Genomic DNA, 25,742 nt, shown 5'->3' on the forward strand with positions numbered 1-25,742 from the left:
TGCTGCTGTGGATTAAACCCAAGGCCCCGAGAGTCGCAGGCAAGCGCTCTACCACTGAGCCATACACCCAGCCCCGCTTCTAATCCTTTGGCATTATAAAGCATGGAACACGAGCATGTTCTTGATCACTTTCCGGGGACCGTGCTGCTGTCAAAACTCCGAAGTGCTACTAGCCACCTTTTTCCAGTCCACCCGCAGCCCCAGTACTTCCTCCCGCAGTTGTGTGGCAGGGGACCACCAGGGGGCGTACCCGAGCCGCTGGCAATGCCAGACTGCGCATGCGCACGCCGCCCGGAGCACGTGTGGAGGGCGGCGGAGCGGGAGGGGAAAGGTAGGAGTTGAGAGGTGAAGGGGCGGGGAGCTGCGCGGGCGCCGGGCGGCCGGGAGGGAGAGGGCGGGCTCCAAACACCGGTCCGCGGGCCAGGAGCGCGCAGGCCGCTCTCCGCCGCTCGGTCGCCGCCGCCCGGGAGCTGCCTCGCTGCCACAGGTACCTCGGCGCGCGTCTGCACGGTGCGGCTGGGCCCCGGCGCCGGCCTCGCGCCGCTCGTGCCCGGGAGTTCCGGGATGCGGGCGAGCCCGGGCAGGGGCGCGCGGGCGTGGGCGCTGTCCAGCAGCCCGAGGCGCGGCTCCGGAGACCGCAGTCTGGAGCGCGGGGGCCGGACGGTCGCGCGTCCCCGCTTCCCGACCGCGCCCCCGCCCGGGCCGAGCTGCCTGGGTCGCGATGGGTTCAGGCTCAGTGAGCCCAGGCAGGCTCGCCGCTGGGACCTGCTTTGGGGTTGTCTGGGGTTTCCAGGGTGAGGGCTAGACCCTGTGACTCAGTCCTACCTCTTTCCGAAGATCCGATAGCCAGGCAACACGTAGAGTCCTCTGCTGGGCGTGCTCGGTTTCTGGTTTTCTGTGTTGCTTAAACCTAAACTTTGCTCGCTTATGTTGCTCGTGTTTACTTCCAGGTGGTTTTGTTGCATCAGGGTTATAATGCGATAGCGCTAGCTGCAGGGAGTCCCGGGTCCACACTGCATCACAGAAAGTTGTGCAGATGGAGGCGATGAAGAGGGCAGTGAGCCACAGGCGGCGGCGGGTGAGGGGTGGGAGTGGGGTGCTGGCAGTAGTCTTCCTTAGTTTAACTTACTTATCTCTTATGGTGACAAAAGCGATGAATAAACTCTCTCTGGTGATCTTGCAATAATTCTTGTGAAGTCGACATAGGAATAGTCTTTAATGATGCGTTTGTAGAGTTTGCTTATGCAGTGTGCTGCCATCTTAAGGTGTGCTAAACATTAAAGCTTTTCTTAGAGTCAGGATCAAGTGTATCTAGTTAGTGCTGAATGCATTTTAGGTGTAGCCTGTGTGATGCTCAAGCAAAGATTATATGTTATTAAGTATATGTTAATGTATTTCAGATCTAAAGTCTTTTTATATATTTGCAGTGTTTCTGCTTGGCACATGTTTTGTTTGTTTTGTTTTTTAACGACCAACAGTAAATAAAAGTATAAACATTATTCCTATACTCATTATTAAGTTACTTGGGGACGTGTGCCTAGGGCATTGGTTTACCACTGAGCAACTCCTGTGGCTTCTTATTTTGAGTTGGGCTTCTTTGCCCAGGCTGACCACAAAGTTTCATCCTCCTGCCTCGGTTTCCTGAATATGTGGGATAGCAGATGTATGTGCTACTGCTCCTGCTCAGCACTCATTCTTTGGTCAGGTTGAAATGCAAGAGCTGGTTTTCACTTACTTGAAACTCCGTTGTTGAATACTCTCTTGTTACTGTGGCAGGGGGTGGGGGAGGAGGAGGGGAGAGAAAGTACCTCTCCATATGTTTCCATGTGCTTTATAAGTCACTGGTTTGGGAACCCTACCACCCATTTAGATTACTGTCCTGAGATGGGCACAAAACCTTTACTCTTAGTTTGTGGCTAGAACACAGAACCATAAAAATTGTGATTTGCCTGAGGCCATATGTAAGCTGCTTAACTGTCCTTTTGGGAAAGGGACCGTGCCTGCTGTCGTTTGTATTAATGTGGGTGGTTAGGGTTGCCACAGTTCAGGATCACTCCAGATACTCATCTCGGGGAACCTAGAATTCATGTGCACTTTGCTCACTCTGACTGTATCCTTCTGTTGGCTGTGACAAGTACCACTTGTGTGGTTTTCATTCTCTCTCCCGTGGAACCAGTTTCCAGGGTCATCCAGTGTGTGCATGGAGGATCAGGCCTTCAAACTGTGTCTTCCAGATTCTGCCATACAAGCTCCTGACCCTGGAACTTACTACTGTCCTGAGTTGGCTAAAGAAACAAGATCCGAGTGACTTTAGCCACCTAAAGTGATCCTTGTGGGTAATATTTATGGAGTTTTTCAAGGCTCGTGCTGTTGGGCACAGAGTTAGCTTATCTAAAGTTCCGTAGTGAACAGATGAGACGATAGTGTTAGTTAGTCTGTGGGTGAATTTCAGGCAAGTTTTCTCACTGGCCAGTTGGACTGTGCCTGTGTGCAAACTTGTTTGCCCGACAACAGTCCGTGTTTTCCTGCAGATGTGCCCACTGGCTTCATAGTCTCTCTATTGTTCTCCTAGCAAATGGGAGGTGGTAGAGGAGGTGGTATGAGTGAAGGAAGCAGCCTGTGTCCAAGATGGCACATCTCAGTATGGCACGGCTCTATCTCTCTCTTCTTCCCCACTTGGCTTGTTAGACTTTTCTAATTTTTAAATTTGTGGAAAATAATACATGACATAAAATGTATAATTTTAATGATTAAATAGAGCAGTCGGGGATATTAAATATACTTACAGTATTATATAGCTGTCATTATTACCCATTTCCAGAACTTCTTAATTACTGTACACAGAAACTGTCCCCATTAAACAGTCCATATTTCCTGTGCCGCCTACTGCTGGCAACCTCTGTTGTACTTTGTTTCTGTGAGCTTGCTCGTGATAAGTTCTCGTCTGAGGAGAATTGTAATTATGCTTTTTCGCTTATTTCACTTTTGTTTTATGTGTATGAGTGTTTTGCTTGCATGTTTGTATGTGTACCATATGTATGCCTGGTGCCCTCAGAGGTCAGAAGAGGTTATCAGATCCCCTGGAACTGGAATTAGGAATGGTTGTGAACAATCACGTGTGTGCTGGAGGCCAAACCCTGACAGTCTGCAAGAACAAATACCTTTAACTGCTGAACGTTCTCTCCAGCCCCATGTCTTTCTTTTGTGTCTGGTTTCTTTCACCTTGCTTTGAAGCTTCGTTCACGTATTGTTTATTACATTTCATTCCTTTCTCAGATCGAATTATATTATTTTGTTTGTATAGCCACATTTTTTTTTCAAGGTTTCTATTTATAGCCAGGGCTGTCCTGGAACTGGTAGACCAGGCTGGCCTTGAACTCAGAGCTCCACCTGCCTCTGTTTCCCAAGTGCTGGGATTATGGCTGCTGCTATATAGCTACATTTTAAAAGAAATCTATCTTTTAATGAAGATTGGAGCTATTTCTACCTTTTGGCTATTAGGAATGGTGCCATCAGGAATGTGAGTGTATAGTTAGTCAAAAGGCTGACAATTAGGAACACAAGTTTATAGATCTTTGGATTCTTTTTTTTTTTTTTTTTTTTTTTAGAAATATTTATTTATATGTAAGTACACACCCCAGAAGAGGGCATCAGATCTCATTATGGATGGTTGTGAGCCACCATGTGATTGCTGGGATATGAACTCGGGACCTTTGGAAAAGCTGTCAGTGCTCTTAACCACTGAGCCATCTTTCCAGGCTGATCTTTGAATTCTTTTTTTTTTTTTTTCCTTCGAGACAGGGTTTCTCTGTATAGCCCTGGCTGTCCTGGAACTCACTTTGTAGACCAGGCTGGCCTTGAACTCAGAAATCTGCCTGTCTCTGCCTCCCAAGTGCTGGGATTGAAGGCGTGCGCCACCACGCCCGGCTGATCTTTGAATTCTTACTTTTAGTTTATTGTATGTTTTTTGCATGGCATTTGGATATACAGTTATCTGTCAGTATTCATAGGAGATTGGTTACAGGAACCCTTTTAGGCACTAAAATGTGTGAGTTTTTATGTATATGGGTGTATTTCCTGCATGTATGTCTGTGCACCACACACATGCAGTGCCCCGGGAGGCGAGGGGCTGCTGCATCTTTAGGAATAAGAGTCACAGATGGTTGTGAGCTCCATGTGAGTGCTGGAAACAAACCTGGGTCCTCTGCAAGAGCAGCCAGCACTCTCAACTGCTGACCCACCTCTCCACCCCCTAGGTTTATTTATATTATTTTTAATTACTTATAGGTGTTTGTGTCTGTATGTGGGTATGTTCTCATAGTGCAGAAGCTCAAGGAGGCTAGGAGCTGGAGCTGGAGCTGGAGCTGGAGTCACAGGCAGGTGCTTGTAAGCTGCCAGTGTAAGCACTGGGAACTAACTCAGTAGTACTGGTATAGCTCCGTAGCCCTCTTTGTGTGGCTTTGAATTGTGTTGATTTCTCTTGTTGGGTCATAAAAGTTCTTTATCTATTCTAGATGTTACTCCTCTGCTAGATAAATGATTTGCAGATATTTTCTCCCATTTTTTTTTCTTGGCTGTTCTGTGTTTTTAAAAAGGACCCGAGTTTAATTCCAGCACCCACACAGCGGCATATAACTGCCTATGACTTCAGCTCCAGGGAGTCCAGCATCTTCTTCTAGATAGATTCCCCAGGTACTGAATACATGTGTCTTTCCCCCTATATATTCACAGTTAAAAAATTTAAAAAAAAATTGTTTTGTTTAGTTTTTTGATACAGGATTTCTCTGTGTAGCCTGGCTGTCTGGAACATTCTCTGTAGACCAGGCTGGCCTTGAACTTGGAGATTTGCATGTCTGTGCCTCCTTAGTGTTGGGATTATTGTACTCTGCAGCCGTGGTGCTGAGAGTTTTGAGGACTCCAGCCCCTAGAAAAGGGACGCCAGGTGAGCTGCTGCGTTGTATCTTTCTTCCGAGTCACTCTCCACTCAGAGGCATCTCTTCGCGTTCACTGAGGTTAGAGTGGAACCTGATCCTTCCACACAACACTTGTAGTAAAGAATTTTGAAGTGGTAATGGCAGAGCAAAGGCTCATCACATCTTCCATTTTGGGGATTAGGTTATATAAGTTGTCTAGAGCCTTGGTGTCTTCTATCAGAGCATGTTACCAGCAGGAAGTCAGGCAAAAGGTTTCTAGCTAGTGGATTTGATTCTGTTGGTATGTGGCTAGCAGGGGGTCAGGGAAGGCCCTGGCCTTGCTTCTGCTAGCATGAGCTGAGGCTGAGGCACCCGAAAGGACCCAGCTGGATGGTTTTTCTGGCTTTCAAATAGATTCTCTGGGAGCTGGAGAGACCGCTTAGTGCTTAAGAGCACTTGCTGCTCTTGTCTCTGGAGGGTCAGAGTTCGGGTCGCAGTATCCACATCAGGCAATCACAACTACTCCAATTCCAGGGCAGGGAGTTGGACACTGAACCCCCTTTGCTCCTTGGGCACCTGAATACATGCCCTCATACACATATGCAGATACACACATAATCAGATACACACATATGCAGATACACACATATACATTTAAGTAAGCATTTAAACTATTAGAATAGAATTTTTCCTCATTAGCAGAGATAAATCAGTTCAATCATCTTACTAATAATTCTTGACTAGGTCACAGAGGAATAAAAATGGACCCTTGTTGTTACTTGATTGAGGAGATGATGTATCTGGCTGTGACAACCATCACAATCAATGAATATGATTAGTTCTTCCTTTAGAGGAGGTGTTGCTGTGCATCCCAGCCAGACTCTAGAATGTGGGAAATCCTCTTCTTTAGTGCTTCAGAGTCCCTGAAATCCACTTCATTCATTAACTGAAATGAAAAGAAATTCCTTTCTATTTTCAGTACAGTTAGCTTGGTCTGTTGAAAATTCCTCCAGTTTATTTGCCTAGTTTTGATGCTTAGAGAAGCTAAATTTCTTGCCCTGAGCATTGCTGCTTTGCAAAATAACTTAAAACAAAAATATAACTTTTTTCTCCCTGAAGATTAAATTGTTTGTACTGATGGACTAGTTTAGCTCGGTGGACAAAGCCGCAGTGAGTTTCCACCCTAGTCCAGAAGAGGTACCAGGTGCACCCAGGGAACACAAGGTGCCTTGGAGGTGACCTTCTCCCTCGAGGGATTGCAGGCAGTAGAGGATACTGACAGTGTCTAAAAGCGCCCAGAGCTGCAAATCCGACCTCAGAAGCTCAGGAGGAGGCTGCTGCACCCACAGAAAAGCTTCCTTCATTAGTTTACAGTTTTAGCTTTTAAAATGCAGAAATTTATTTACAGAACTAAAATTTAAAAGTTGTAAGAGTGTGCACAGGAAAAGTGTTGCTTCTGTTCTGCTCCTGTTACAGGTCTTCTCCCTGGTGACAGAATTACTTTCTCATGTGTCCGTTCAGGGGAATTTTATGCATATACAGACAAACACTAAGGTTTTTGTTTTGTTTTGTTTTTTCTTTTTCTTTTTCTTTTTCTTTTCTTTCTTTTCTTTTCTTTCTTTCTTTTTCTTTTTTTTAGTTAGGATTTCTTTATGTAGCCTTGGCTGGCCTGTAACTCATTATGTAGACCAAGCTGATCTTGAACTCACAGACATCACCTGCCTCTGTCTTCCAAGTGCTGGAATTAAAGGTGTGCACCACCATGGTCTGGCTTTCTTCTATCTTTAAATTGTGTTCTGGGGATCAGACTTAGGCAAGTGCCTTACCTACTAAGCTGTCTTACTAGACCTGTCTTGTAGATTTATATTTAAAATTATCATTATGTATTTTATATAATGATATATATTTATATATTTTTGCCTTTATATCTGTTATACATTTGGGGTTTATTTTAGTGGGAACTATAGTTTGAACTTAATTTTTTCCAGATGTGTATCCATTTGCAGAATACCTGTTGTTGAAGAAGCCATCTTTCTCTCAATTGCTTAAAATTTCTCATCATGTTCTATATGTGATATACATGTACTTGTGGATCTGTTGACAGAGTTTTTGTTCTGTTCTAGAAATCTGAACTAACACTTTATGTGTTAGTACCCACTTTTAACTATTCTGTAATATGTTTTGATATTTGGTAAACTTAGTTGTACATAAATACATGCAGAAAAACCACTCATACATATACAATTAACTAAGTGAATCTAAAAACATGTTTTAAAAATTAAGCCATATATATTTTATTTCATTTCATTTTAATTTACTTGTATGTGTGTTTTGAGACGTGGTTTCCCTCTGTAGCCCTGGCTGTCTAGGAACTCACTCTGTACACCAGGCTGGCCTGGGCTTCGCTCTCTCAAACACTGAGATTAAAGGCATGCACTTACTACCGCCTGGCCACATCCTACATGTTTTAGTGGGACTATGTTACATTTTTAGGTTAATGTGGGAAGAATAATTTCTTTGAGATAGTGCCTCACTATACAGTGCTGGCTGGCCTGGAATTCTCTGTGTAGACCAAACTGGCCTCCATCCAACTCATCAGTCTGTGGGGCAGGAACTGCAGGTGTGCACCACCAACCACACCCAGTGTGTGATATTCTTGTGATACTGATCCTTACTGAGAATAGGGCATGGCTTCTCTTTGTTCAAGTCTTATATGTTCCATAGAGAAACATAAAGGTCTTTTTGTTTTGCTTTTTTTAGTATTTTTGAATTATTTATATCTTCTGCTTATTCATGATAGATGTGAAAGCATTGATTTATTTTTAAAATTTGCTGATTTATCGTGTGTGTGTGTGTGCACTCACATGTGCTACCATTGCTGAGTGTAGGTCAGAGGACAGTTTAATCTCTCTTCACCAGGTGAAAGCCAGCTCAGGTCATCAGCTTAGTGGCAAACATACACACCCACTGAACCATCTTGCCAGCCTGGCATGGATTTCCTAAATGTCAGTTCTCACTGACTTACGTGATCCTTTTATCAACTGTAAAAGATTTTAGTTCATTTTATTGGATTTTTTAGAGACGTAACAACATCTGCAATAATAAAAATGCAAACAAAACAAAACACCATTTCCTTTTCAGTTACATGATTAGGGATGGGCTGATTTTGTCCATTTGGAGTGAGGCAGGCACCTGGATTAGTAAAACACCTCTGCCTGTGTCTGTGAGGTTTATTTCCATAGAGGATTAACTAGGGGCTGGCCTGGGGTAGACAGGGCCCAAACTGAATCCCGGAGGAAAAGGAGAAAGCCTGCTACTTCAGGCATTTTCTTTCCCTCTGCTTCTTGGTCAGCCTGACGAAGCTACATTGTTCCTTCATTCCTTTTCTGCCACTCTAGACTAAGACCTCTGAAACTGAGCAGAAATAAATGATGCGTTTATGTCCATATTTTGTCACAACCTCATTTCTCTGGGACCCATTTTCCCTGTTACTTAAACATAGCTGCTTTGACCGCAAGCCGTCTGGGTCTAAAGCCTTTGGAACTGAGATGTAGGAGCTTTAACAGGCTTGGAGAGCTGGGAGTCGCGGTGACACAGGCCTGTATCCTAGAATCCCAGGCCAGTGGATCTTTGAGTTCGAGGCCAGCCTGGTTTATAGAATGAGTTCCAGGATAGCCAGGGATATGCAGAAACTGTCTCAAAAGCGGGTGGGGTGGGGTTGGAGCTGTGAGCTAGGGAAGTCCTGTCTACAGAACTTAGCTGGTGATTCTGGTAGGAGCACATACGAGAATGCTGATAGAAATATAGGCTGAGGATTTTGAGTGGGAACACGGACTCTGTTGAAATTAGACTAGAAGTCATTTATGTTATATTCTAGCAGAAAATGTCTACATTTTGGCCAGGCCTGATGCAGGCTTATATTCCCATCTCCCAAGGAAGACCGAGGCAGGAGGATGGCAAGTTCATTACCTGCCTAGGCAACTTACTGAGATTCTGTCTCAAGTTTTTTAAAGAAGTAAAGAGAGGACTTGGGACTGGCTTAGTGGTCTCGTTCTGTGGTTCCTAGATTCCATCTTTTTACTAGAAGAAAAGAAGAAATCATCTTTGTTTTATCTGGGTCTGAAATTTTTGTGAGAGTAAGTTTAAGGATGGTAGGTTAGTGGTGGGAGATGTAACTCAACTTGTTGAATTCTTGCCTAGTATCCCAAAATCCTATATTTGATCCCCAACACTACATAGATTGAGTATGGTGGCAAATGCCTGTCGTTCCAGGGATCAGGAGGTGGAGACTGGAGGGTCATCATCAGGTATTTAGCAAGTATGAGGCTCTTCTGGATTGTAGAAAGACTGTCAAAAAAAAAAAAAAAAGGTAGAGGGAAGGTGGGGTCGGTAGGCGTGGGGTGAAGGAGAGGAGAATGTGGGGGTGATAGGAAGTGGGAACTGTGAGGAAGTTCCAAGGCACTGCAGAATTCAGCTAGGGTGGTTTATAGTGGCACGTGGGGAGGATAAAGCAGAACTGAAGGGTTTGGAAACCTTGTAGTATACTGAGAGAGAGCAGGAAAGCCCGGCTGCTGAAGCCGGTAGGACTGTTAAGGAAGCCAGATGCAATACTCTGCAGCAGAGCAGTAGCAAAGGCGCATTGAGAACGTCTCAGAGATCGGCCAGATTCTGCCTATAGCGTCACGCTCAAGCACGGAAAGGCTTTAACTCATTCGAGAGACTGCTTTGGAAAAGGAGCCCTGGGACGCCCTGCTGCACAGGATTGCCTAGAGTTCTACTGGGGCTCAGTTAGAGGTCCCTGCAGCCATGGCTTGAGGGGCCCTAGCTAGTGCTTGAGTTGGCAGATCACATGATAATACCCATATGATACAGTTTTTCAGAAATGCAGAATATGAGTTATGGGGGTAGTGGAGGCTTCCACCCACATTTTTCTCTTTTTCTTTTCTTTATTTATTTTGTGTGTTTTTGCCATAGAAATCAGAGGACAGTCTTCGGGGAATCAGTTCTCACCTTTCACCATGTGGCTCCCAGGGACTGAACTTAGGTCGTCATCTTGGCAGTAAGAGCCTTTACCCACTGAGCCATAGCTCCTTTAATCCCAGTACTCTGGAGGCAGAGGCAGGCAGATCTCCGAGTTCCAGGACAGCCAGGGCTACACAGTAAAACCCTGTCTCAAAACAAACAAACAATTCAAAAGCCCACAACCCCCCCCCCCAATAACAACAACAGAGGAAAACCTGAAAGACCAAGGAATGTCTGTCAGAGTCAGGATCTCCATGGGTTGGCCTTGAGGGTGCAGTGAATATAGTTGTGAGTGGAGCTACAGATGCAGTGGAGACCCCAGGAAATCAGAAATGCCAAGAACCTGGAATGTCTCCTAAGGGAAGTCATGGGAGTGAGCAGAGCCAGCCTGCGAGAGAAGTCTTGTGGGCTATGGCCAGCAAAACCATAGAAGCAAGTTGTTCTTGAAAGCAAATCACTTCCTGGTTTGATGCTACAGGTTTTGATATTTGGCCCTCCTCATTTTCTGTACCACAGTTTATCCCTTTTAAAATTGGAATATTAGGGCTGGAGAGATGGCTCGGCAGTTAAGAGGACTTAACTGTTTTTTGCATAGGATGCAGGTTCGAGTCCCAGATACTCACATAGTAAATCATAACCATCCATAGCTCTAATTCTTGGGGATCTGACATAGGGATTTCAGTATATTTTGAACATGTAATAAAAAGTGTGGCCTCGGGGCCACCAAATGCAAACACTATTGCATATGCCAGCAAGGTTTTGCTGAAAGGACCCTGATATAGCTGTCTCCTGTGAGGCTATGCCAGTGCCTGACAAATATAGAAGTGGATGCTCATAGTCATCTATAGGATGGAACACAGGGCCCCCAATGGAGGAGCTAGAGAAATTACCCAAGGAGCGGAAGGGGTCTGCAACCCTATAGGTGGAACAACAATATGGATTAACCAGTGCCCCTAGAGCTCTTTTCTCTAGCTGCATATATAGCAGAAAATGGCCTATTCGGCCATCATTGGGAAGAGAGGCCCCTTGGTCTTGCAAACTTTATATGCCCCAGTACAGGGGAACACCAGAGCTAAGAAGTGGGAGTGAGTGGGTAGGGGAGCAGGGCGGGGGGAGGGTATAGGGGACTTTTGGGACAGTGTTCGAAATGTAAATGAAGAAAATATCTAATAAAATTTTTTTAAAAAGTGTGGCCTCATCAAAAAGATGTGCAGTCAGTAAATAGATATACATTTAACGCTTTTGTATGCATGGTGTCCAACATAAGCAGATCTTTAATTTTAATTTACTGTCCTTACTGTTATGGTTGGAAGATGAGCCAGATGTCAGGTGCAAATTCGGAGAGCAAAATTAATAACCATTAGAATTGTGCAGGTGGGGGTGTGTGTGGAGATTTACCTGCCCTATTTGCCAGTTTAGTATATGGTAAAGATGTTTCATCAGAATTAATTTGGCAACTCTAGGGCTGTCGGATTGATGGCAGTGCTTCCCCGAGAGCATGTGTTTGGGCCTTTCCTAGACTTTTCTGGCTCTCACCAGATACGGGTAGGCCCGGTGTTTTGCCTTTCTGATAAGCTCTCGGGTGCTGCTGTTAGACTGGGGACCATTCTCTAAAATGTCATCGGTCCAGGGAAGAAGTAAACAAAGCGTGGACAGTGTTGGCTCAGTGGGTAAGGCACTGGCTGCACAAGCCTGAGGACCTGACTTCAGCCTTGGGACCCGCACAAAAGTTAAAGGACGGAACTGAGTCCACAACGTTGACCTCTGACCTCCTCATTTGATCCATGCTGTGTGTCTGTGTCTGTGTTCATTCCCTGTGCCGATCATGTGACGCTCTTGAGCACACATACATTTTAAAAATACCAGGTTGGAGGGGATTTTAGGCTGGGACATTTGTGAAAGACCGGATGGATGAAACACTCCCCCCATTAGTTTGTTTATTCAATTTATTGTAGTGTGTGTGTGCACGTGAGCGTATGTGGAGGTCAGAGGACAGTTTTGGAGAGCTGGCTCTCTCCTTCCACAGAGGGGAGGGTTCCGAGGCTAGAACTCAGTCAAGCTTATGTGCCAGGTACTTTTACCCTCTCACCATCTCACTGTTCCTTACTTTGTACTTTATTCTGAAAAGGTATTGTTGCCTGTCTGCTGCCAGAGCTTCTGGTCTGCCTTGTATCACCCCTGGGAGGTGAGAGGTAGGTTTGTGGTGGCCAGTGTCTGGATAACTAGTATCTGATTGTTGGTTGTTTTTGCTTTTTTGTTCTTTCAAGGACGTTTCTCTGTATATTCCTTGGAATTTATTCTCTAGACCATGCTGACCTGGAACTCACAGAGATCTTCCTCCTGCCTCTGCCTCCTGAGTGCTATGACTAAAGTTGTGTGCCACCATAGACCAGCTGGCTATCTAGGAAGTTTTTAAGCCTTTGTTTCTGTTAGAGACATTGTCTCATGTAACCTACCAGACTAGTCTGAAACTGACAAAAATAGCTAAGGTTGGTCTTGAACACCGGTTCTCCTGCTTCTGCCTCCCAGGTGCTGGTATTATAAATATTCATCCCCATGTCCCACTTTGGCTTTTTTGTTTTTTTGTTTTTTGAGACAGATTCCCACATAGCCCAGGCTGGCCTTGAACTCAGTGTGTAACTGAGAATGGCTTTGAACTTAGGCCCTTGAACTCCTGATCCTCCTCCTACATTTAAAATGCTGGGATTATAGCTGTGCACCATTTAGCACAGTAAGTTCTTATTGTACCAAGTCTTGTTCTAGACACTGGTGAACAGCCATAGACAGGAATTTGCTTATAGTCTTTTCAGGGCACATAGCACTCATAATTACAGTTTTAAATGTCTGAAAGAGAATAGGCTCTGTGAGAACTGGAGATGTATGCAGTCATATGGAGAACACGTGGTCAGGAGAGCTGTTTTTGTATAATGACCTGAGACCTGGTCGATGTAAAATAGCCAGCCTATAAAGAGAAGACAAAGCATCAGAGAGAACAGGATGTGCCAAGGCCTTGGTGGAAATGAGGCTGAAGAGGACAGAGTCAGGGAGGTGGTGTGAGATGGAGTGGGGAGGAGCAAGGCAGCCGTGCAGAGCCCCTGCAGTCAGGTACAGCATCCGGGGTTCGTTCTGAGTGTACAAGGATCAGCAGAGGAGGGAGCAAAGGGCACAACTCAGCTGGAGAGTTGGTGGGGCTTGCAGAGGGGACAGAGGGTTGAGAAAAGCCATCAAGTGTCTGTCTTAGGGACTGCGCATGTGTTCATACAGAATGAGGAGTGAGGTTAGAAAGCATGCTTGTTGTCTGTGAGGTAGAGAGTGCTCGTGAAATTCTGATGAGAGATACAAATAATGCATCAGACATGTTGTAACTCGAGATTTGCCTGATGTGAATTACCTCACTTACAGTAGGAAACTGAAGAGCAGTTTTAGTAACGTGGTGGTTGGTGATTGGTGATTGGTGATTGGTGGTTGGTGATTGGTGATTGGTGGTTGGTGGTTGGTGGTTGGTGATTGGTGGTTGGTGATTGGTGATTGGTGGTTGGTGATTGGTGGTTGGTGGTTGGTGATTGGTCTCATAAACTGTAGCAGTAGAGAGATTTTTAAGAGTAAAAACAGCTAAGAATTCTATAGAAGTAAATTTCTCTAACACAGGCAGTGTGGTGAGTGTGGCTACCCTGCCCAAAAGATCAGGGTTCTTACAAGTTGAAAGCAGTGTGTTCGTTTGTTCTATGTGTCAGTCTGTCTGTCTCTCTGTTTCTCTCTTTCCATAGTCTCATTCAGTAGCTCTGGACAGTCTGGAAGTCTAGATCCTCCTGGTCCAGCCTCTTTGAGTACTGGGGTTACAGTCACCAGCCACCATGTTCCACCCCCATTTTGACAGGTCTCATTCCACAGTTGAGTTGCTTTGTGGCCTGCAGAGAGGTGCATATCCTAGTGGAAGCATGTGAAAGAGCACACCTGTTTCCTTTATTACCAAGAAGCTAAAGAAAATGGAAAGAGGCCAGGATCCCGTGATCTCCTTCAAGAACCTGCCCCAGTGAATGGAAGACTTTCCGTTAGACCCCATCTCTCAAAGGCTACATCACTTCCCAAGGGCACTGTCCTCAGACTAAGAATTACACACATAGGCCTTTGAGATACATTCAAGACCAAATTGTGGTTAAAAAAAAAAATCAAATAAACAAAAAATTGGTCTCTCTATTAGCTATAAGTGTCTTCAAGGAAGAAGTACAGATAACCTGAGTTTGCTGATTGATACCAAATACAGTGAGATGGGACTGTCTGCAGTTAGGATACCACTGTTGGGTTATTCTGCTATTCATTGGATTCTGTAGGGTTCTGGGGCCTGCCCAGTATTTTTGGTGCTTGATTTTGCAACATGTAAATTTTACTCAGGAGTGTGTGTGGTTACATAGCTGAAATGCTATAGATAGTGAAATAAATGGTATTAAACTAGAGGAGGGACTAAGATCAGTTTGTAAAATACTTGTGTAAGAATTGGAACCCGAGGTCCGTCTCTAGCCCCATGTAAAAAGCTGGGTGTTAGTGCTTGTAATTCTACCACTGGGGAGACAGAGTCAGGTGGATCTGTGGGGTCTAACCCCACCTTGGTTCTGTTTTGACCTAGCTAATGGGATGAACCAAGAAAATAGTGTGTGTCAACTGTTTACATTTGTATTTGGTACAAGATAATTGCCTAATAAACAGTGGTGGCTCTGGCACTGCAGCTCTGTAATTTTGACTTTATTGCTGTTGTTCTGCTACTGTTGCTACTGTGTATTAAGTTACTTTGGGGAGAAGATATGGACTCAAGAAACAAAATAAAAATCACTTGCTCAGGACCCAGGAATAAATCCTGTCCATATTTTGAAATTTAAAGTTTTCTTTTAGTAACGTAAACACAGGTTTATACATTTAAATAATCTTTTTTTTCTTCCTCCCCTTTCTCCTTCCTTCCCTCCCTTTTCTATTTTCATCTTATGTAGCCCAGGTTGGTCTCAAAGTTTGTGTGCAGTTAGAAAGTGACCTTGATCTCATCTGCTGCCATCATCTTCCCCAGTGTAGGGCATAGGCATGAGCCATCGTGCTCAACAGGTATTTCCTAAAAATTGTGTGCACACGTGCATATGTGCATGAGTATGTGTGCCTGTGTTAATTTGTGTATACACTTGTGCGTGAGCAAGCACAGGCAGGCATGCACGTGTTAAGTCTGAACGAGGGACACCTCTCAGGATTCAGTTTTCTCTTGCCACCTTGTAGGACCCCAGGATCTACTCATTGTCATAAGGCCTGTGCAAGTACTTTACCCTCTTGCCAGCCTGTAAAACATCACTTTTATAATAATAAGATTATAATGTTTTAAAATGGTTTTGTTATGGGACAGACTTGTCCTTTAATCACACAGGTGTTGTGGCATGTACCCAATTTTAAAGGTCATCATAGAAGAGCCAACATATACAAGTAACGGAAATCAAATTGTAGTCATGGTTGCTAAAAGAAAGGAAGAGATATTAGGTGTAAATCTAGCTCTTCCCAAAATGATGTACAGGTTTAATATAACTTTTATCCAAATCTTAGGCTCAGTGCTTAAGAGCATGTACTGCTTTTCCAGGGGACCAGAGCTTAGTTCTTAGTACCAGCAGCTCTGATGCTGCTAGGCTGCATGGGTAACTACACGTGAATACTAGTAACCCCCAACACATATACATGTGACTAAAAATAAAATCTTAAAAAAATCCTGCAAGCCAGGCCCAGTGGCATGAGGCCTGTCATCCCAGCACTTGGAAGGCTGAGGCAGGATTGAGAATTCAAGGTAAATCTAGGCTTCCTAATGAGACCCTATCTTGGAAAAAAAAAAAAAAAGATGGAATTTTCATAGATATAGACTGTTGACAAAATTATTCCTAAACATACTAATGTTTGAAGAGGCAAACAAGCTAGAATAGCTAAAAGAATGTGTTTTTTAAGCAAAGAGAGGTAAACAAAGGCAGGAGAATTAAGAGTTCAAGGCCAGTGTGATCTATATGGTAAGACACTGCCTCAGATAAACCAAAACTGGGGATGTAGCTCAGTGGTAGGATCCTTGTCTGGCATGACCAAGGTCCTGGGTTCAATCCCAGCACTGCAAAAAACAGACAAGAGAATGTCATGTGAAGAACCATTATCCATTTCAAGATTTAATAGTTGCATCTGGGCATGGTGGTACACGCCTTTAATCCCCACACTTGGAAGATAGAAGCAGATGTATCTCATGAGGTGGAGGCAAACCTGGTCTACCAGCCCAACCAAAGCAATACAGGGAGATCCTGTCTCAAAAAATGAACAAAGTTTGGTAGTTGTAGTAATGAATAGCAGATCACTGAAAAAGTAGAGAAGCCGTAAATAGATGCATGGTGGGAGGCGGGCAGTATGGCATGTTGTTATGTAGCTCAGGCTGGTCTTGGACTTTCAAACTCAAGAAATCTTGCTTCTGCCTCTTGAAAATGGATTATTACCCATACATCTGACTGATCTTTTAGCCAAGCTGCCAAGGTAATTCAATAGGAAAGGAGGAAGTCTTCAACAGAAAGTAAATTGCTGTCCTTGTGAGGAGTTAAGGAGGGAGGGAGAGAGATGGACAGAAAATGAATAAATGAGCCTAGATTTAAACTTTACATTTTATCCAAAATGAGCTCAGATAGACCACACAGATTTAATGTAAAACACACATTTTAGGAGAAAATTATATTATAACCAAGTAGTACTACTTCTAAAAACTAATATACTCCCCCAAATTAAATTCAGTTTTTAAAAAGCATGAAAGAATCCTCATTAGTGTACTGTTCACAATAGCTGGGGGTGGGGAAAAGGCTGAAAACTACCTAATGTCTCTTAACTGCTGAATGGATAAGCATCATGTGACTTACGCGTTCAGTGATGTGTTACTCAATGCTAAAACTGGAAGGATCCGTGATAACTCACTAGCATTGTTCAGCCTTGAAAACTCAGGATGGAAGAAGCCATTCACAAGTAGACCTTGGATGATCTCATTGTTTGAAATGTCCAGAACAGGCAAATCCGGGGAGACTGGAAGTGGTGTGGTGGGTGTGAGGAAGGAAGTGCTAAGGCAACAGGGAACAACAGCAACTAGGCAGAGGGCTTTCCTTAGGAGTGAGGGAATGCCCTGGGATTAGTGGTAACGGCTGGTACTGGTAACAGGATGAGTTCAAGGTCAGGGGCACCCTGTCTCTCCGCTCTATTCACACCCTTATCCTTTCAGGAGGGCCTTCTATCTTCTGAGCCCCCTGGTGTGGCTGGAGCTGGGCTGCTCCTCTCAGGCCTCCTGGCTGGTTCTGTCCTGTGCTAGCACTGTCTTTTTCTTTAAACAACTCTAACTTGGGCTTCTAATAACAGGCTCCTTTGGTTTTGCTTATATATATGGTCTTCCCCAAAGGCACAGGCAGAATTGTTTGTTTTTTTGTTGTTGTTTTGTTTTCAAAACAGGGTTTCTTTGTGTAATCCTAGCCTTTCTGGAACTTGCTCTGTTGGACTAGGCCAGTCTGGCTTGCCTCAGAGAAGTGTCTGTCCATAGAAATGGAACTTGGAGATTGATCCATCTGCCTCTGCATCCTGGATTAAAGGCTTGTGCCACCATGCCCAGCTTTCTTCTTCTTCTTCTTCTTCTTCTTCTTCTTCTTCTTTTTTTTTTTTTTTTTTTTCTTCTTCTTCTTCTTCTTCTTCTTTTTATAATTTTTATGTAACTTGGTCTACTTAGTCCCTCAGGGCAAGACTGTCTCTTTAAATTCAGGGAGAAGGGCTGTAGATTTTTATCTGAAGCAACCTGTAACTGGGGCAGTGTAGGAAAAGCAGGTCGTTGGTTCAGGTTGGGTACGTTTTTGCTTTGGAATAGCTTTGCGTTAACATTTGCACTGAGTGATAGAGATTCATAGCATCTCCTCTCCTAGGTTCAGACAGGGGGACTTCGCCATGAGCTAAAATTTGGGATTGTTTTCCAGATGCTCTGAGAATTAGCAGTTAGTGTGAGTGATGTCAATGAAACTTGTATTGGCTACAGAATGTCAGGGGATGTTAGCTTTAGTGTTTACCTCTTACTAATCTAAGAGCTGCATTTCAGAGGCTGGTCCCTTTCCTGGGTAGCTGATGTGCGTAGAAGAGAGGCTATAGGAGATAAAGATTAGAGACAGAATATCCAGGTTTGGTCTTGGGAAACATTTAAGGGAAGAGATTGGGGCAACTAGTTAAGGTAGCCTGTCTCCAGGGAGCCTCCTGCTAGTGCATCTCTGCCAGGTGTGCTTCTTTGTGTTTGGTTTGCCTTAGGAGCTGGAGGGGAGGGTAGAGGGATGCTGGAGCAAGGAGTTGCTCCCTTGGGGTCTCCGTATGGGCCCCGCGGTTGAATGGGTCCATTTGCTGGAGACTTCAGTGGCCCGCCTTTTGAGGGTAAGCCACTTGATAGTGGAGCTGTTGTGAGCACTTTCTTTCTTGTATCGGCCACACTCACCCGCTGCTTCAGTTCACTCCCAAGAGACCTACAGAGACTTCTTTTTATCCCCTTAGAGAAGGTTCTTAGACTAGAAACTCAATGTGTGCCTTAAGTCTAGTGCTTCCAGGAGGGTAAAAGGTGTGGTGGCCATTCCTTTTGATTTGTGAAATAGTTACACTGTGACTCCTTTTGTCTCTGATTTCTGGTTATGGCACTTGAGGAGTCATCCTTATAGCCCAGGTTGTCATCAGGAAGCTTAATCAAGCCCAGACACATGTCTGAGCAAGTTCCCAATTGCACAGACCAAGGAAACAGCAATGTGGAACAGATGTGAACCTTAAACCCACTAGAGAACTATACTAAGAAGAGAATTCTAAATGTTTTGGCTTTCTGTAAGAATTTTCTATTTTGATTGGTTTAAAATTAGCAGCAAATAGCAAATTAACTTTTAAGTTAGGACAAGAAAAAGGACTTATTGGAAGGCTATGGGGTGGCTTATAGACTGGAAACAAAAGTTGATGAGCCAGTCTTCAGAAAGGTTGGAAGCCAAAATAGCCTGGGGATCTTAGGAGCAGTGATCTCTGTGGGGTGAATAGAAACTGCCAGTAATAGCCAGTTCCTCCTCCATTGTGCTCAGAAGCCCGTGTCCACAGAATGAGGCCCAGCTGGTATGGCCGGAGTCAAGGTAGTGGACTTTGACTGATAGGCAGGCAGGCCCTGTGGACCTAGTAGGAGCCTGTGAGTTCCAGTGGGCTGCGGTTACTTTAAAAGGGGACAGCTGACAGCAGGCAGGAACAGTAGGGCTTATCTGTTCTTGCTCCTAAGGAGCAACTGTGAACCAAGAGCAGAGACTGCAAGCCAGTCCTACTGCCTTTGTGTAAGTTTACTTTGATGACTGGCATTTCAGGGTCCTAAGCTTTTTGGTGTTTTATGTTGAGGACAGATCCTACTGAACAGTCTTTATTAGTAATCTGTTCAGGAATGTGTTTTGGGGGTGTGTATTTCTTTGCCAAGATTTTTCTGAGGCTTTCTCTCAGTCTGGCCTGTGTACAGAAGAGGACAGGGAGGATGTTCAGAACACTCATTTGGCAGAGCAGCTGAAGGTGCTGTCTGTTCTATAGGCATGTTCTATAGGCATTTTACAAATGCCTAATATGGGGCTGGGATATGTGGGTCATGGGTAGCATTTGCTGGGTATTTGTAAGGCCTTGGGTTTGATACTTAGCATCTGAAAAAGCAAAAACAAAACTCCTAATATGGAAAATGGTCGAGAATTAAGAACTCTGGGCTAGAGAGGAAGTTCTTAGGCTTGTTTGGTTGGACTGAAAGTGATTCAGTATCAGAGAGCCACAGCCATGTTGTTTGTGACCAAGTGACCTATTGAGCTGGCACTCAGTAGCCACTAAAGATCACTTGGAACAGTTGCTCCAAGTTCATCGTCTCATGCTGTTGAAAATTAAAGAGGTAGATTCTTGGAATTTGCAAAATAGAAACAAACTTTATTAACAATTATTACAGAAAAGTAAGGAATTGAAGAAATATGAGAAATTAAGGAAAGGTGATAGAAACTCCTGAAAGAGGGAAGGGTTTTCAAGAGAGGAAGAAGCCACTGAACTTCAAAGTAGAGAGGCTTACAGGGCTATGGGGAAGACTAGATGAAGACCAAGGGAACTGCTGTGAGATTGGCTAGTTCTCTGGGCTACTGTGGGTGGAGCAAGTGAGGTGGGGTCCACAGGACCCACAAGTGTCCCCTGGCCTGCCCCAGGAGTTAGGTTTGCAGTCACTGTCCATGTGCTGCTCTCAGTCAGGAGCGACTGAAGCCCCTCTCTGTCCATCAGCAGCTGTCAATTACTCACATTGACTGTCTACTTCCTGCTAGTCACTTAGCCTGTGTCCCTACCCTCCAACCTCACAGATGTCTTAAGTGCTGTTAATGAAACTAAGCAGTGTGTTCACATTTAGGGGATAGCAGAGCGCTGCTTCTTACCCCAGCTACCATTTGGAGCTGCAGTCTTTCTTGGTTGACTCATGTTTAACTCCTTGTCTATGGGGTGCTCTGAGGTGATTTCTGGGCAGGAGCTTCTTGTTAGAAGCCATCCTTACTTAAAACGCAGTCTGTTTTTATGATTAGCATTAGAAACAAGACATTTGAAAGGACAGTGGTTGAGTAGTATAGCATTTGAAATGTAAATAAAGAAAATAATAATAAAAAAAAAAATAAATAAAAAAAAAAAAAAAAAAAAAGAAAGGACAGTGGTGTTTTACATGTATTTCTCAATTGCTCCAGGGGTTATCTCATACCCAACTATAAGCCCACTTACTTAACTTCCTCACTCTTCCAGACTGTGCTATGCTAACCCTTAATTTGCTTTTTAACACGAGCTTCTGTTCTCACTGCAACACAAATGAGGAACTTGCAGTTTTCACCGAGAGCTCCTTTCCCTTAGTACCTACAGAGAGCTAGGTCCTGTATCAAGAGAGCAGTCGCTTACAAAGGTACCAAGGTTGTGTGTGTACTTATGCCTATTTGAGACTCTCATCTCCAGACTCTACATATTCTGAAAGCAGGCTTTAGCCACAAACTGCCCCCTCCCCGTAGCAGTCCTGGTGTATAGAACCAAGTACTTAGAGGTTTTTGGTTGTTTTTTTTTTTTAATGTGCATTGGCATTTTGTTTGCATGTATTTTGTTTGCAGGGGGTCTTGGATCCCCTGGAAGTGGGGTGAGTTTCCATGTGGGTCCAGGAATTGAACCTGGGTCCTCTGGAAGAGCAGCCAGTACTCTTTAATTGCTGAGCCATCTCTCCAACTCCCAAGTACTTAATGTTACGTTACTTTTCTCCTTTCTGGTTAGGTACCTGCAGATGATGTCTGCTGTAAATGATATCCAGCATCTTCCGGGCTGATCCATGGTCACTTTCCGGGATGGCAACAAGGTGACTTAGCCGAGGATGACCCTGACTGAAAGGCTTCGTGAGAAGATATCTCAGGCCTTCTACAACCATGGGCTGCTCTGCGCATCCTATCCCATTCCCATCATCCTCTTCACAGGACTCTGCATCGTAGCCTGCTGGTAAGCTTTCAGTTTGCCCCTATGTGGCAGAACAGTGTGGGGTGACAATGGACACTAAACCTAACTGTGATGGAGCTCCCTACAGGCTTGGGTGTGGCTCGATGGTAGAGCTTTGTCTGGTGTGCTCAAAGCCCTAGGTACAATTCCTAGCACAAAAAAAAAGTTTTCCAGATTCACAGTGTACAATGCTGTGCTGTAAGTCTGGCTCAAGACTGGCTCCTGTTCCCAATGTGTTATAATGATCCCAGACTTTTCCCTAATTTACAGTAAGAAAGATAAGTATCATGCATTGATAGCCTCCTCCCTGTGCCAAGTCAGGAATATAATTAAATTTCTTATTTGTCCTCACAGTACTTAGGAAACAGTCCAGTTTTCGCTTCATTCCACAAAGGAGGCGGGAGTTTAGTGACATGCCTGGCCCATGTCACTGTCCCTGTTGCGTGCCTCTCTTCGTTCTGGCTCAGTGTACATTGGTGTTTAAAACCTACTTAACTGTATTGCGTATTATAAAATACTTATAATGACACATGCTGCATGATGAATTAGGAGTACTGTGAGGACTTCTGGCTATTAAAAAAAAAAGCAAAAGTCAAAATTCTGTGTTAACTGACCTCTTTAGTGTTTTATTTCTCTAGGTCTCGTTTAGAGGGTTAGGCAGGTTTTGAGGCATAAGGTGGTATCAGAACTGTATGGAGTCTTACAGGATAAGGCAGGTTCTCAGACATGGGTACTGTCAGAACCGTATAGAAGGTGGGCTAAACAGTGGGCTTTCACTGAGGAGGTTTTTGGTGAAGCTAAGTTTGCTGCTGTGACAGGTCCCCACGCCTGGGCACTACACACTGGAAACTCTAAGCTCTTTGCATTTGTGTAGACCAGGCTAGGCTGGTGCTCACTGAGGTCGCCTGCCTCTGCCTCCCTAGTAGGGAGGTTGAAGCTGTGTGCCACCACACTAAGACCCCCAAAAAATACTTTTTTGAGGATGAACTACTTCTGTGGCTTCTTCAGCAGCTTCTCCATTTATATGGCAAGCTACCGGGGTATCTTTTTTTTTTTTTTTTTTAAAGATTTATTTACTTATTAATGTAAGTACACTGTAGCTGTCTTCAGACACTCCAGAAGAGGGCATCAGATCTTGTTACAGATGGTTGTGAGCCACCATATGGTTGCTAGGATTTGAACTCAGGACCTTTGGAAGAGCAGTCGGTGCTCTTACCCACTGAGCCATCTCACCAGCCCCACCGGGGTATCTTTAAAAAGAGTTCACTACATTCTTCTTTATTCACTTGTTATGCTTGTGTAGAAGTCAGACGAAAACTCTGTGTGCGCCATGTGGGCCTGATAGACTGACTCAGTCCATCCTGTCAGCAGGTGTCCTGCCCACTGAGCCATCTCAACAGCCTTACCTGAATGTCTTTTGGCATCTTCACCCATTTGGCATGAGTAGCACACAGCCTGGTGCCATCCAAAGTCTAAGCAGGTAGATCTCCTATAGAGCGCTAGTATCTCTACTCTGGAAGCACAGATCTGTTTTGAAGTCCAGGCCAATTTCTTACACTGATGCCAGAGGGGGAGCTTGAGAGTCAGAAGTTCAGTGGACTGCTAGTGCTGTCTAATTTTACAGGGTGACACACTGCCAAGCCTGTAGAACTGTGGTTCCTTCACCTGTGTAGTACAGGGTGCCCCCTAGAGCGTGACTTTTGTGCTCATTGTTCCCTGGGTGCTTTACCATGTAGGGATTTGGAGATAGTCTACTTTGTCTGAGCCATAATGTAGAGATGCCCTTTCTTCTTTCCTTTCTCTCTGACAAGAACTCATTGACATCTTGGACCTAGGTATGCAAACCCCAATGTCATTTTCTATTCTGGGAAGTTTTTCTGTTGAAACAACTCCCTTTCTGTCAGAGCCTTGAGGTGCGTAGAGGAAGCAAAGCATGGGTAGCAGCCAGCTTTTAGTAACTGTGTCAGATAGTCAGGCTCCATTCAACTGCTGCTCTCTTTTCCTTAGGTGAGATTTGTTAAGACCCAAAGGACCGCTGCACTTGCTCTCCCTCCTGAGATCCAGCAGCTACCTGAGCGATAGCAATGCGGCTGTGTTTACCCTGTTCGTTCATCACCAAGTCCCCTCTAAAAGGCACAGAGCAGGACTCAAGGGGTGCTGGCTAATGAGGGCTTACGAATGCACCTTTCTCCATCAGGTTGAAGAATCAGGGCTTGAGAGGCTGTGTATACAGGAGTCAGGCTCCTCAGACAGCACCAGGGGTCTGATTTTCTTCTCTAAGCTGGTGCTGAGGCGTCAGTGAATGAGATCTGAGGATACTCCTTCAAATAGACTGAGTGCTGAGCCTTGTAAGTGGGCTTTGGAAAATTCTCTCCTGCCTGGTTCCTAAGTGTAGTAACTGTTAACTCCATCCACTGGGAAAAGCTGATGAAACTTGTAGCAAATAGACATTATAGCAAAAGTTGTATTTATATTTCCTAGAGGTTAGGCTGCTAGGACCCAAGAGGGTGGCTCAGCTCAGAGACAGACTTTGCCTTAGACCTTCCCTGGTGTGTGTGTGTGTGTGTGTGTGTGTGTGTGTGTGTGTGTGTGTGTGCGCGCGTGTGTGTGTGTGCATGCAAGAGAAGGGTAAGGGTACATAGAATCCAGCTCAGAGAGGAAGTTAGTGTCACAGTGAAGGTGTCACAGTGAAGGTGTCACGATGTAGGTGTCACGATGAAGGTGTCACAGTGAAGGTGTCAAGGTGAAGGTGTCACGATGAAGGTGTATCAAGCCTCCCGAGGATGACAGTCTTGCAGGAATTTGAGAACGGGTTTGGTCCCTTTCCCTCTTGCTTTTCCTTTCAGGGAGTGACTGGCATCTTCAGCTGGGGCTGTGTATCTCAGCTGGAGTGGCCTGTACTCAACCATTTTGTCCCCTTCTGTCCACATCTCAGGTTGTTCTATGGTTACCTTTGCGGTCACACAATGGGCAATGTAACAGCTTGCCTCTTTGTCTTCTGAGACATTTATATGTTCTTTTCACAATAAGAAAAGGAAATCGGAGTAACTTAAGCCTGTCTGTGCTTATGGTTAGGTCAGCCAGAGTAGCTGAGATCAAAGTTACAAAGCACCCTGACCTTTGCTCTGAAGACTGGACTCTGGAGGGGCCCAGAGGCCAGCTCCTTAGACCGTGCCATGACACTGCCCAGTTGAACATTCAAAGCAAGAACTTCCTCTTCTTCTTATCTTACAGACTCTGTTAAAAACAAAACAAACCAAAAACAAAAAAAAAAACAAAACAAAAAAAACAAACCCCAAAACCAGCCACAACAACTCCCCAAAGCTTGCAGGCATCACAGACCACTTTATCATTCACAGTTTGCTCCAGAAGAAAGATAAGTAGGAGGGAAGCCCTGGAGGATTCAGTAATCGGCTCTCCCGCCTGGGAAGTGTGTGAACTGGCTTTGGGGTCACACTTGTAGTCACAGTGCTTAGGAGGCAGAGATAGCTAGATCAAAGCCTTGTTCTGCATAGCAAGTTCCAGGCCACCCAGGGCTGTGCAGTGAGACCTGTCTCGAGTAAACAAAAGCAAAAGGCTAGAGAGATGGCTCAGCACTTATGAGCACTTGCTGCTCTTCCAGAGGACCCAGGTTTGATTCCCAGTACTCACATGGCTGCTCACAGCCATCTGTGACTCCAGCTGCAGAGACTCTCTTGGCCTATTCTGTGAGCACAGCACAGACACATATATGCAGGCAAACACCCATACAAAAAATTAATTTAAGCCCTGGTGCCTTACAACCCTAATCCCAGTACTTGTGAGGCAGAGGCCGGTAGATCTCTTGTTTAAGGCCAGCCTGGTTTACAGAGTCAGTTCCAGGATAGTCAAGACTACAAAGAGAAACCCTGACTTGAAAAACAAAGACAAACAAAAACCTAGAATGAGAATCTCCCACCTTCGTTATCTCTAGGGAGGTGTATCATGTGACATCTTTGACCATTTCTTGGCTGTGTGTCTCCAGTGTCTCCTAATCTCAATAGAGATAGGCACTATAGTTTATAAGATCACAAAGAGACAGAAAATGCTGTGCTAGAAAGAGATATTATATGCAAATAGTAACTGAAGGAGACCCAGAAGGGCTTTATTATTATCATACAATAAACTTCAAAGTTATAAATGGTAAGGGACATAAAAGTGATACCATTCCATAAAAGAAGGATATAAGCCAGGCATGGTGGTGGTGCACGCCATTAATCCCAGCACTCGGGAGGCAGAGGCAGG

General features: G+C 44.6%; 1 protein-coding gene across 2 annotated transcripts in view; it reads left to right on the top strand.

Moving 5' to 3' along the window:
* Positions 1 to 269: 269 nt before the first annotated feature.
* Scap (SREBF chaperone) overlaps positions 270 to 25,742 on the top strand; it is a 53,609-nt gene continuing 28,136 nt past the window's right edge. The window contains exons 1-2 of one of the 2 annotated variants that reach the window (XM_021206075.1): positions 270 to 331; positions 21,264 to 21,482. In XM_021206075.1, coding sequence (XP_021061734.1) covers positions 21,361 to 21,482 — 122 coding nt within the window. In that variant the 5' untranslated portion in view covers positions 270 to 331; positions 21,264 to 21,360. The other variant, XM_021206076.1, reaches the window with a different exon arrangement.

This window comes from Mus pahari, chromosome 10, assembly GCF_900095145.1.
Source record: "Mus pahari chromosome 10, PAHARI_EIJ_v1.1, whole genome shotgun sequence".
NCBI lineage: Eukaryota > Metazoa > Chordata > Mammalia > Rodentia > Muridae > Mus > Mus pahari.